The sequence below is a fragment of the Coregonus clupeaformis genome, chromosome 35 (genome assembly GCF_020615455.1).
Source record: "Coregonus clupeaformis isolate EN_2021a chromosome 35, ASM2061545v1, whole genome shotgun sequence".
Taxonomy (NCBI): Eukaryota; Metazoa; Chordata; class Actinopteri; order Salmoniformes; family Salmonidae; genus Coregonus; species Coregonus clupeaformis.
Window position 1 is genome coordinate 6,165,016 of NC_059226.1, and position 12,234 is coordinate 6,177,249.

Here is a 12,234-nt window from a genome sequence, read left to right on the forward strand (position 1 = left end):
ATCCTGGACTCCAAATGGAGGCATTTTGTTGACTGGCTCGTTTTAGTCTGTACACTACCACATATTTTTGGAAAGCCGAGTAGCATGACACAAATAGTGGGGAAAACACAGAGGTGGGTGCAAAACAGCTGTCTCTTCTAAGACAACATCACACATGCACAGCTGGGATGAAGGAACATGACTGATTATGTTTTCACCCCTCCAAAAGAAGCCATATATTCAGGTTGTGTGATGATTTGATAAGGGCCACGGTTGACTGCGGTTCCAGAGCAGACAGGATGGGGGTGGACAGGGGTGTTAAGCAGTCAAATTTTGGATTGTTTTTGCCACTTCCATTATGACCGTCCTCAGGGCAAGCTTGCTGGTGAGCTCAATCACAAATAACATACATTGGTGGTGCTGAGGGATTTATTGACTCATAATGAGAAACAAGACGTCCATTAGCAAAAGCATGCCATAGCCTCTCTCAACATGGACTAGGATCTGACCAAGATACATTTTCTCATTCTAGAGTGAATTGTTGAGTGAGGTTATGGCTTGATATTTGGGATATCCTACAGTACAATGGTGTTAATGGTGTTACTACTTGAATGGTGTTGCCTCAGGTGAGTGGGTGGGTAAGTAAATACATTAAATATATCAAATTACTTGGCCTGTATTGTCTCTTAAAGCACAGAATGACAGAGGGTGACATGAGTGTGCAATATCTCACAGTTTTGCTTAAGGTTGGCCACTGTCTAGCCAGGTAACACCAGAACATGGGAGACTATTGAAAAACAAATGTGAAAAGGAACTGTAATTCCCCTAAATATGTATAAATATGTTTCCACTGTCCGTGCAAAAACAGGATAATATGGACATGACAGTATGGACATGACAGTATGAAAAAAATAAATATGATTAAGAGTATAAGATCGCTATGATTGGTGATAAAGTAACTAATGTTACAATGTAATTATTAGTTAGAATATAATATTATTTGTAATTATTATTATTTTATTTTTTGTCGTTCTTGTTTCTTTCACAGGCATAAACGTTGAAGCGGTCACCATCACAAGATCTGAGCTCGATTATTTTGTCTCGATAGGCTTCTCAAAATTGAATCTTCCTGTCTGGTTTGTCGTGTTTACATGAATGGCTAGAATGACAGCGTCTTTAGATGGGAGCCTGCAAACATTTTTATTGATTGTGTCAACCAGGGTGTATGTCAATCCAATTATCCCATTGGTAGCAATTGGTTAGCGCGTTATATACGCTATGTAAGGTGAGATCCGTTTTCTATTTTAGCTGCTATAGCTAGCTAGCATAACATGCTAACTAGCTAGCTGATAGTGGGTAGGGTTTCCATTAGCATTAGGAGTAGCAGACTAGAGATGTTTTTTCTTCTTCAATGTGTCATTTTTCAAATTTCTGTTAAGCTCAGTTCATGTTATGTCATTGGTAATCAGGAATAATAGCTTTAGCTAGCCACTTAATAATGTTGCACAGCTTGAAAGTTAGCTAACTATGCTGCTTAGCGTAACTGATAGCATGCTAGCTAACTAGTGTAAGCAAGTTTTGAAACGTAAATGTAGTTCAATGGCAAACCTTAACACATGTTCTTGTCTTCTGTAGGGAACACTAATATGGATGTAGTGAACTTTGCTTCCTGTGTCATTGGGAAATGCCTGGATACTTTTTGCCTTCTACTGGACTTGGTCATCTGGTTTGTGAATTGGCTAGGCCGACTTTTCTCCAACATGGGTTTATCTCTGCACGACCTGCAAATGATGCCGAGTGGCTCCACCTTACTAGAATACTGGAACTGTGCCCTGTTCTCCTTCCTCACTGTAACAGAGGTGGTCACAAGCACAGCACACGGAGCTTTCAATGTACTGGAGGGATGGCTTCAGACCTTAGGAGGGGTGTTTGAGAGTTTCAAAATGGTGGGCCACCTCTCTTCTCATGTTGCATGGCGCACCAAGGAGCTGCTACACCGCGGACTACTGTCTGGACATACTGTGCTTAAACAGACTTGTGACGGTTTTAGCATCGCGTTCAGCCTCGTTCTCTACTTTGTCAACACTATCGTCAACATTCTCCTCATTGGTACCCAGAACTGCTTCTCTGCAATGGTAGGGGCCTGGGAGGCAGTGTCAGGCCCCCTGCATAAAGCCTTGGAATTGGCCCTCACACTTCTCACCTTCCTATACAGCTGCCTGGTGGGCACCTCTGTACTGCTTTGGACACCCTGCCAGCTAGCTCTTGAGTTTCTGGGCTCCCTTGGTCATGTCTTTATCACAGTGTTCATGCTCAACATCTATGGCTTGCTCCTAACAGCGGTCATTGTTGCTTTGACCTTGCTATATCTCAACCCGGAGCTGCCTCGTCGTGTGGCCCAGCAATGTCTTCACTTTGTCAATGTAATCCCAGGAATGCAAAATCTACAGAGGACCATCTATAGACTTTACCTGCTGGCCATGGAGCGAGCTCAAGCTCTTCAGGACAATGCTGCTGGACCACAGGCTATGGGGCAGGTGGCCCAAGCAAGACAGCCAAGGGGCAGAACAGTACAGCCTTCTGTGGACCAAGGTGGAGTGGGGCACCCAGTTCTGGATCCAAGGGCCCCAGGTATTCCTACTGACCATACAGGTACCCTTCTTCCCCCAGAGCAGACTGGAAGAGAACAAGTGGAGTTATACTCAACACTTGAACACCTCGACACTAGGTGGGATGACATCAACCTTAACCCAGACCAATACCACCACCAGTCTACAACAAGGACTACAGTGAAGCAGCAGCCTGCCTCTGGCCAAGGCAGCCAGGCCCTTCCAGTTGACACTGGCCTCCTCAGCCTATTGAAGGAGCATGAGGAGAGGAAGAAGTGCGTAATCTGTCAGGACAGGGTCAAGAACGTGTTGCTGCTGCCCTGCCGCCACCTGTGCCTGTGTCGCCACTGCTCGGCCATCTTGCTACAGCAGCTCCCCCAGCAGCACAACTGTCCCCTCTGCCGACAGGCCATCACACAAACCATGGACGTCTTCCTCTGAGAGACCCAGGGACCTGGTAGTGCACTTTGGGGTACCATTTCAGACACGCCCCCAGAGTTAAAGAGCGGGACGCTGAGATAAATATATAGAAAGAAATGCAGCCAGTCTGAAAACAACCCCAGTTAGCAATATGGGGATGGCTCCAGCTCGCCTTCCAATGGGCTTTAAAAGAGCTTCTGCCATGTTGCTTATTTCTTCTGTACATTTTAGATCTGCAAACACTGAAGGGGAAGACTTTAAACTCAGGATAATGAGTGATGATAGACATCCACAATGTATAGCTGTGCTGATAAAACACAACTCTTGTCCACTGTCATGTAAAAAATGGTACTGTATGTATGGTGCCTATTTAGTGGGGTGGAACATTCAGATAGACATTCATTTTATAGACTAGCATTGACTATAGAGTTTTGTTGGCTCTGTGCAGTACATTTATATCAATGCTCTGCCCCGAATAAGCCCATAGGGTTTCTGATGCTCACACTTTGCTTCCACCAGTTCAATTAATTCATGTTGCAGCTTGCATTTTAGGCGTTTGGTCCTTTAGGTCTAGTTGATATATTGTGGACATATCCTTGATGGTTTTCCACAGTTGCACTAACTATATTGCACTGGCTACGAAGCTGCTGTTCTGGCTTGTGCAGTGAACAAAATGTTACGTTTGTAATTGAAAATACTTCCAGTTCCATCTTTCAGGCACATACTGTAGGAGGGCTGCACCAGTACTGTCGATAACTTATGACTACTAGGCCTATAACAATGTATAAATGGTGAAGATGAGGAATAATCCCATTTGTTTGAGAACTAATAAATTCAGAGCGAACTAGACTAACACTGCTATACTAATATATTTAAAGGAAATGTATATGTATACGGGCAAAATTCTACACTTAAAAGTTTATGATTTGATGAACAAGGTCATGCATTTTTCTATGTTTTGTACCTATGAATGTTTTTTTAAAGTTATTCAGATACATGTGTTGTCTATTCATTACCCTTGTCAATGTTTTTGTATCATTTCAAATAAACATGCTACAGGCTATGCCTTGATGTAGGCTATAGTTCCATATTCTTCATGTGTATATGCCAGTGTGTATTTTTCATCAAAACTAACAAGCTGAAATCTACGGAAGTCCAGAGAAGAAATATTAATAAAAAATATTATTCCCTCGTTATGTGGCGATCACAACTTATTTATCTCATGATCACTACATAACAAAAGTTGTTTTCATATGTAAGGCTTCTTGCAGACAGCCTACAAGGTAGCATCCTGACCTATCAGCCTCTGGCTGCTATTGAATCTGAATAGAACACGCCCACTCTTGATCATCACCCCTTGACTTTTAATTTTTTTCCCCCTCAATCTACACACAATACCACATGACAAAGCAAAACAGGATTTTAGAAATGTTTGCTAATTTCTTTAAAATAACTGAAATCTCACAATTACATAAGTATTCAGACCCTTTACTCAGTACTTTGTTGAAGCACCTTTGGCAGTGATTACAGCCTTGAGTCTTTTGGGTATGATGCTACAAGCTTGGCACACCTTTAATTTGGGGAGTTTCTCCCATTCTTCTCTGAAGAGCCTCTCAAGCTCTGTCAGGTTGGATCGGGAGCGTTGCTGTACAGCTATTTTCAGGTCTCTCCAGAGATTTTAGATCGGGTTCAAGTACAAGCTCTGGCTGGGCCACTCAAGGACATTCAGAGACTTGTCCTGTTGGAAGGTGAACCATCGCCTGACCTAGAGTATGTGGACAACTACAAATACCTAGGTGTCTGGTTAGACTGTAAACTCTCCTTCCAGACTCACATTAAGAATCTCCAATCCAAAATTAAATCTAGAATCGGCTTCCTATTTCGCAACAAAGCCTCTTTCACTCATGCTGCCAAACATGCCCTCGTAAAACTGACTATCCTACCGATCCTTGACTTCGGCGATGTCATTTACAAAATAGCCTCCAACACTCTACTCAGCAAATTGGATGTAGTCTATCACAGTGCCATCCGTTTTGTCACCAAAGCCCCATATACTACCCACCACTGTGACCTGTACGCTCTTGTTGGCTGGTCCTCACTACATACTCATTGCCAAACCCACTGGCTCCAGGCCATCTATAAATCACTGCTAGGCAAATCCCTGCCTTATCTTAGCTCATTGGTCACCATAGCAACACCCACCCGTAGTATGCGCTCCAGCAGGTATATCTCACTGGTCATCCCCAAAGCCAACACCTCCTTTGGCCGCCATTCCTTCCAGTTCTCTGCTGCCAATGACTGGAACGAATTGCAAAAATCTCTGAAGCTGGAGACTCTTATCTCCCTCACTAACTTTAAGCATCAGTTGTCAGAGCACCTTACCGATCACTGCACCTGTACACAGCCCATCTGAAATTAGCCCACCCAACTACCTCATCCCCATATTGTTATTTATTTTGCTCATTTGCACCACAGTATCTCTATTTGCACATCATCTCTTGCACATCTATCATTCCAGTGTTAATACTAATTGTAATTATTTTGCACTATAGCCTATTTATTGCCTTACCTCCATAACTTGCTACATTTGCACACACTGTATATATATTTTCTGTTGTATTTTTGACTTTATGTTTTGTTTAACCCCATATGTAACTCTGTGTTGTTTTTATCGCACTGCTTTGCTTTATCTTGGCCAGGTCGCAGTTGTAAATGAGAACTTGTTCTCAACCGGCTTACCTGGTTAAATAAAGGTGAAATAAAAAATTTAATAAATAAAAATCGCCCCAGTCTGAGGTCCTGAGCGCTCTGGAGCAGGTTTTCATCAAGGATCTCTCTGTACTTTGCTCCGTTCATCTTTCCCTCGATCCTGACTAGTCTCCCAGTCCCTGCCGCTGAAAAACATCCCCACAGCATGATGCTGCCACCACCATGCTTCACCGTAGGGATGTTGCCAGGTTTCCTCCAGACGTGACACTTGGCATTCAATCTTGGTTTCATCAGACCAGAGAATTTTGTTTCTCATAGTCTGAGAGTCTAGGCTCCTTTTGGCAAACTCCAAGCGGGCTGTCATGTGCCTTTTACTGAGGAGTGGGTTCCATCTGGCCACTCTACCATAAAGGCCTGATTGGTGGAGTGCTGTAGAGATGGTTGTCCTTCTGGAAGGTTCTCTCATCTCCACAGAGGAACTTTGGAGCTCTGTCAGAGTGACCATTGAGTTCTTGGTCACCTCCCTGACCAAGGCCCTTCCCCAATTGCTCAGTTTGTTCTCAACCGGCTTACCTGGTTAAATAAAGGTGAAATAAAAAATTTAATAAATAAAAACAATCTTCTTCCATTTAAGAATGATGGAGGCCACTGTGTTCTTGGGGAGTTTTGGTACCCTTCCCCAGATCTGTGCCTCGACACAATCTTGTCTTGGAGTTCTATGGACAATTCCTTCGACCTCATGGCTTTGTTTTTGCTCTGACATGCACTGTCAACTGTGGGACCTTATATAGACAGGTGTGTGCCTTTCCAAATCATGTCCAATCAATTGAATTTACCACAGGTGGACTCAAATCAAGTTGTAGAAACATCATAAGGATGATCAATGGAAACAGGATGCACCTGAGCTCAATTTCGAGTCTCATAGCAAAGGGTCTGAATACTTATGTAAATAAGGTATTTCATTTTGATTTTTTTATACATTTGCAAAAATGTCTAAAAACCTGTTTTCTCATTGTCATTATGGCGTATTGTTTGTAGATTGATGAGGGACATTTTTTGATTTATTCAATTTTAGAATAAGGCTGTTGAATCTGATCAAGCTCTGAGGCTGCTATTGAATCTGATCAGCCTGTCAGGAATGTAGCTCACACACTCTGTACATTTTAATATTATCCATAAAACATGAAGTGTCCCTTACAATTATACACATATCAGTTATGCAAGCTAACAACCAGCATAGATAACTGGCTAGTTAGCTAACAAGATTACCTAGCTAACTAGCGAGCTAGTTTGTTCACAAGACTAGCCAAGCTAGCTGTGTTGTTGCTTGCATGCGATTGGCTGTGGTCTTGAGGGTGGCACACAGCCTGGGAGACAGTGCTGCCTGTCAGGCATCGTTCAGGGCTTAAATGTCCCACGAGGGCTTAGCTGCCCCAAGAGCCCTTAGCTCAATGGTAACAATTAGCTTGCTAACATTCTAACTTATAAACTGATAATGAGCTCCAAACACAAATGAAAGCATGGTTAGCATGAAATGTACCATCCCTTAGTGTAGCAATCAATAAAAACGTATGCACTGATCCACCATGGGCTCTGCCGCCTCAGCCAAACTGTCAATCTATGATCAATACCTCCACTCCTATTTATAGTTTCTCGGGATCTCGACAAAACAATTTTTATGTCATGATCATAAGAAACTTGTTGTGATCTCGACAAAAAAACGTTTATGTTGTGATCATGAGAAAATTATTGTGATCTCGACAAATCTATTGTTAGGTCGTGATCATGAGATAAATAAGTTGTGAACTCGACATAACGAGGGAATTCTTTTTTTATTCATATGTCCTCTCTGGACTTCCGTAGATATCCATATTTTACATATCGATACAATTTGTCTAGTGTTGTGACTACATTAGTAAGTAACACTTCACCATACCTTTATTTGTCACACACTGGGGACTAAGCAAAACTGAAATGTTAACACCACTGCAGATGGTGTGTGTACGCCATAGGGCATGGTGGTAGACTATTCATGTTTGTTTTATTCATTGACATAAATCTGGATGATGGATGTCTCACACACAGTGACCCCAGATATTTTTTGCCAAGGAAAATAATATGCTTACAATGCAGTTTTAAGTGTTTCGTTGTTTTGGTAATCATATTCACTGTATGAGCTCTGATTTGTCATTGTGTCATTTTAAATGGTACTGTGAGACTGATGTGGGCTACAATGGGCGTGATCTTTCACCTGCTCCCCTGTCTATTCTTCAATGTATGAAGAACAGTAGTTTAATACATAGCAGTTCCTCGGTTGAAAGTGCTTGAATCCAGGTTACACTGCATTCTATCTGAGAAAAGTTTGTATTGGCTTTACACTTTATCCATCAACTAGTATGAAGCAGTAAAATGTTAATAATTGATTGAACGCCAAGCCTGATTTGTAAATTAATTCTAGATTCACCAGATTAAGTTCTCACTGCCACCCACACTCAGTCATTACTACCCCGTATTATCATTTAAACACCATTGGGAAATTGAATTCAGGTCTTATGTTTTTCTCTTTCAGCACAAGAGAAGGGACATGAGGGAACAGCGGGGGGGGTAAAGGCCCCTTCCTTAGTGGGACGTCTTGCTTTTAAAGGCTGGGGAGTGGCCCTGTCCTACCCTACCGCTCTCTGGGCTAGCCGTTGTTCCCCTCCTGACCTGGCACTGGGCCAGCAGGGCTGCCATTACGGGGCCTTTGTTGGTTCTGGGGGGATAATTGGCCAGCAGGAGCCGTCTCTGGACCCTCCAGGCTGAGTGACAGCCAGGAGAAAGAGCCACGACTCCCCGCGTCCACTATGACAGCTGCCTCACCCAGCCACTCAGGCCTCGCCCATTGTCTGAGGTGTCCTAATAGCTGCCTATGTGGAATAAAGAAGAAACATGCACGTCTTTTCATAATGAGGCATGTTTTTGGAGGGTTTTGTTGTGAGGTGAAAATTGTACATTCTCACTGAAAGGTTGTGGTGCTTTTTGAAAATTAAAGTCCCATCAGTTCATGCTGACCTCAAAATTGCCAACAGACTATTTACTTCATCATAATTTTCTATCGCCTCAATGTACACAGAGTGTACAAAACATTAAGGACACCTGTTCTTTCCATGACAGACTGACCAGGTAAATCCAGGTTAAAGCCATGATCTCTCATTGATGTCACTTGTTAAATACACTTCAATCAGTGTAGATGAACGGGAGACAGGTTAAAGAAGGATCTTTAAGCCTTGAGACAATTGAGACATGGATTATGTATGTGTGCCATTCAGGGGGTGAATGGGCAAGACAAAATATTGAAGTGTCTTTGAACAGGGTATGGTAGTAGGTGCCAGGCGCACCCGTTTGTGTCAAGAACTGCAACACTGCTGGGTTTTTCATGCTCAACAGTTTCCTGTGTGTATCAAGAATGGTCCACCACCCAAAGAACATCCAGCCAACTTGACACAACTGTGGGGAGCATTGGAGTCAACATGGGCCAGCATCCCTGTGGAACACTTTCGATACCTTGTAGAGTCCATGCCCTGACGAATTGAGGCTATTGTGAGGGCAAAAGGTGGTGCAACTTATTAATAGGATGGTGTCCTTTGTGTTTTGTACACTCAGTGTATATTCAAATTAAACCTCTTCAGAGACTGTATTCTATGTCCATCTCTAGCTGTCCATTGCCTGTCTGTAATGTCAAGTGTTGGGAGTTGTGGTAACCATGGAGCTCCATATAGACAGAGAGAAGCTCGGGGGGGTTCCTCCTCCACTCCCAGACTGCGGGCCAGGCAGAGCGGGTGGGTGCGTAGGAGGAGGGCTTTTGTCTTCTCCTCTCCCTGACTCTTGTGGGCTGCCAGCCAGGAGAACTCAATCTGTCACCAGCTGTCTGCTAGGCTGTACCAGGGCCAGTCCCTCCCCCTCACTGCCCACCACTCTCTGGCTGGGTTAGGTCACACCCTAAAGGCCAATGGATGAGCCTCTGTCTGCTGGGAAGCCCTACTGCAGATTATCCACCATTAAATGGTGGGAAATAAGCCTACTTACTATAGTTAGGGACAGTTTACTACTTTGTATCTGTTTACAAGCACGATGCATCATGGAGTATTGGTGCTAACTATTTATTGAAACTACTGTATGTTGTAATTTAGGCAGTATGTTGCCATTTTTAATTGCTCCAAAAAACAAATCTAATGAGAATGTTTATTTATCAAGGTTCAGATCTTTGATAAATATTTTTCTAGAATCACGCATGTTACTTTCTGTGTAAAGTTGTTTTTTTCCTCAAAAGTCTGAAATGTTTCCTTTAATTTTGCCAAAAAACTACAAGCTTGAAATTGGGGTTTCACAGTTATTTGAGAACAGCAGTATGTTTTAATTGATTTTACACTCAGGAAAATGTGAAATTTGTAGCCACCGCCCCCAGAAGACAGAAAATCCCTTTGAGGTAAAAGCCTAAAAAGTGATGGTGTTGTTACCTTTCCAGAATCCCTGAGCTACTGCTAAGAAATGACTAGTCTGCTTGTATTTATGCCAGTCTTTTCTTTCAACCGAGACCTTTGAGAGATAAATAAAATGGGATAATTAATCTAATGCATCAACACAATTATCCCCAAGCTGTAAGCTGGACATCTAAATAGTAGACAGACGCCCTTGTCTCTATTGTCCTAGCAGTAAACATAGATCTGAGTAGAACGTCAGTGTAATTACAAGCTCAGGCTCAGTAACTGGCCAGTAAAAACAAATAGTAAAGCTATGGGAAAAGTGGTGTCTGGGGTATATGAAGGCTAAGGTTAACCAGTAGCCTTGTTCCATTAGGAGGCTAGAGAAAGGAGCAGCAGCAGGAGAGAAATGGCCTTTCAGCACCCTGGAGAGCAGCCCAGGGCCACCCCAATCCAATGACACAGTCTGTCCTCAAAGGGCAGCCGCGGAGCAACAAAGGTTGGGAGGGGACGCACAGAAATTCACAATACAGTTCTATAATAGTACGCATATGTGCAATTTCTTTAGAATAAAGGAAAACTATGGTGGAATCAATAAATTCTATATCATAATACTCTACATGACCAAAAGTATGTGGACATCTGCCTGTCGAACATTTCATTCCAAAATCATGGGCATTAACATGGAGTTGCTGCTATAAACAGCCTCCACTCTTTCCACTAGATGTTGGAACATTGCTGCGGGGACTTGCTTCCATTCAGCCACAAGAGCATTAGGGAGGTCGGGCACTTATGTTGGGCGATTAGGTGTTCGATGGGGTTGAGGTCAGGACTCCGTGCAGGCCAGTCAAGTTCTTCCACATCGATCTGGACAAACCATTTCTGTATGGACCTTGCTTTGTGCATGGGGGCATTGTCATGCTGAAACAGGAAAGGGCCTTCTCCAAACTGTTGCCACAAAGTTGGAAGCACAGAATCGTCTAGAATGTCATTATATGCTGTAGTGTTAAGATTTCCCTTCACTGGAACTAAGGGGCCTAGCCCGAACCAACAGCCCCAGACCATTATTCCTCCTCAACCAAACTTTACAGTTGGCACTATGCATTGGGGCAGGTAGCGTTCTCCTGGCATCTGCCAAACCCAGATTTGTCCGTCGGACTGCCAGATGGTGAAGCGTGATTAATCACTCTAGAGAACGCGTTTCCACTGCTCCAGAGTCTAATGGCGGCGAGCTTTACGCCACTCCAGCCGACGCTTGGCATTGCGCATGGTGATCTTAGGTTTGTGTGCGGCTGCTCGGCCACGGAAACCCATTTCATGAAGCTCCCGACGGAAAGTTATTGTGCTGGCGTTGCTTCCAGAAGCAGTTTGGAACTTGGTAGTGAGTGTTGCAACCGAGGACAACTGAGCTGTTGTTGCTCCTAGACGTTTCCACTTCACAACAGCACTTACAGTTGACCGGGGCAGCTCTAACTGGGCAGAAGTTTGACAAACTGACTTGTTGGAAAGGAGGCATCCTATGACACTGCCACGTTGAAAGTCACTGAGCTCTTCACTGTGCTCAATTTTATACACCTGTCAGCATCGGGTGTGGCTGAAATAGACAAAACCACTAATTTGAAGGGGTGTCCACATACGTTTGTATATATAGTGTATGTGGCTAGACTTTTATTCATTTCAGTTAAGAAATGTTTGTTTCAACATAGCTGGTGAAAGAAGGCTACGCTTGGCTACTTCAGAATGCTGTTTGAGTGTCTGGAAGAAACTTAAAGCACCTAAGGTGAACAACAAGCATAGTTTCTGCTGCCTGCATTTTCTGGTTGCTATAGTAACATGCGTGTAGTCGAAACCACAGAAACCCTGAATATGTGTAATCATTGCTTGAGTGTGGGGAACTCCTGCCAGGGTTATTCCCCAAGTGCCATGCTGAATAAAGATGAATTCTCTTTTTAATCCATGTTCTGCCGGCCACAAGCGTGCTGAAACATACTGTACCCTCAGAGTTTTTCTTTTTAATGTGCCTTTTATGTTCATATAAGAATTGGACAGATCTTTTT

General features: G+C 43.2%; 1 protein-coding gene across 2 annotated transcripts; it reads left to right on the forward strand.

Moving 5' to 3' along the window:
- The first annotated feature begins 1,072 nt into the window (after window positions 1-1,072).
- LOC121550246 (E3 ubiquitin-protein ligase RNF26) lies at window positions 1,073-4,079 on the forward strand. Of its 2 annotated transcripts, none has more exons than XM_041862417.2 (2): window positions 1,073-1,264; window positions 1,615-4,079. In XM_041862417.2, the coding sequence occupies exon 2, from the start codon at window positions 1,626-1,628 to the stop codon at window positions 3,027-3,029; it is 1,404 nt and encodes a 467-aa protein (XP_041718351.1). In that variant the 5' UTR covers window positions 1,073-1,264; window positions 1,615-1,625; the 3' UTR covers window positions 3,030-4,079. The 2 variants fall into 2 exon arrangements, with proteins under 2 accessions (XP_041718351.1, XP_041718352.1); XM_041862418.2 differs by having other exon boundaries at window positions 1,073-1,259.
- The last annotated feature ends 8,155 nt before the right edge of the window (window positions 4,080-12,234 follow it).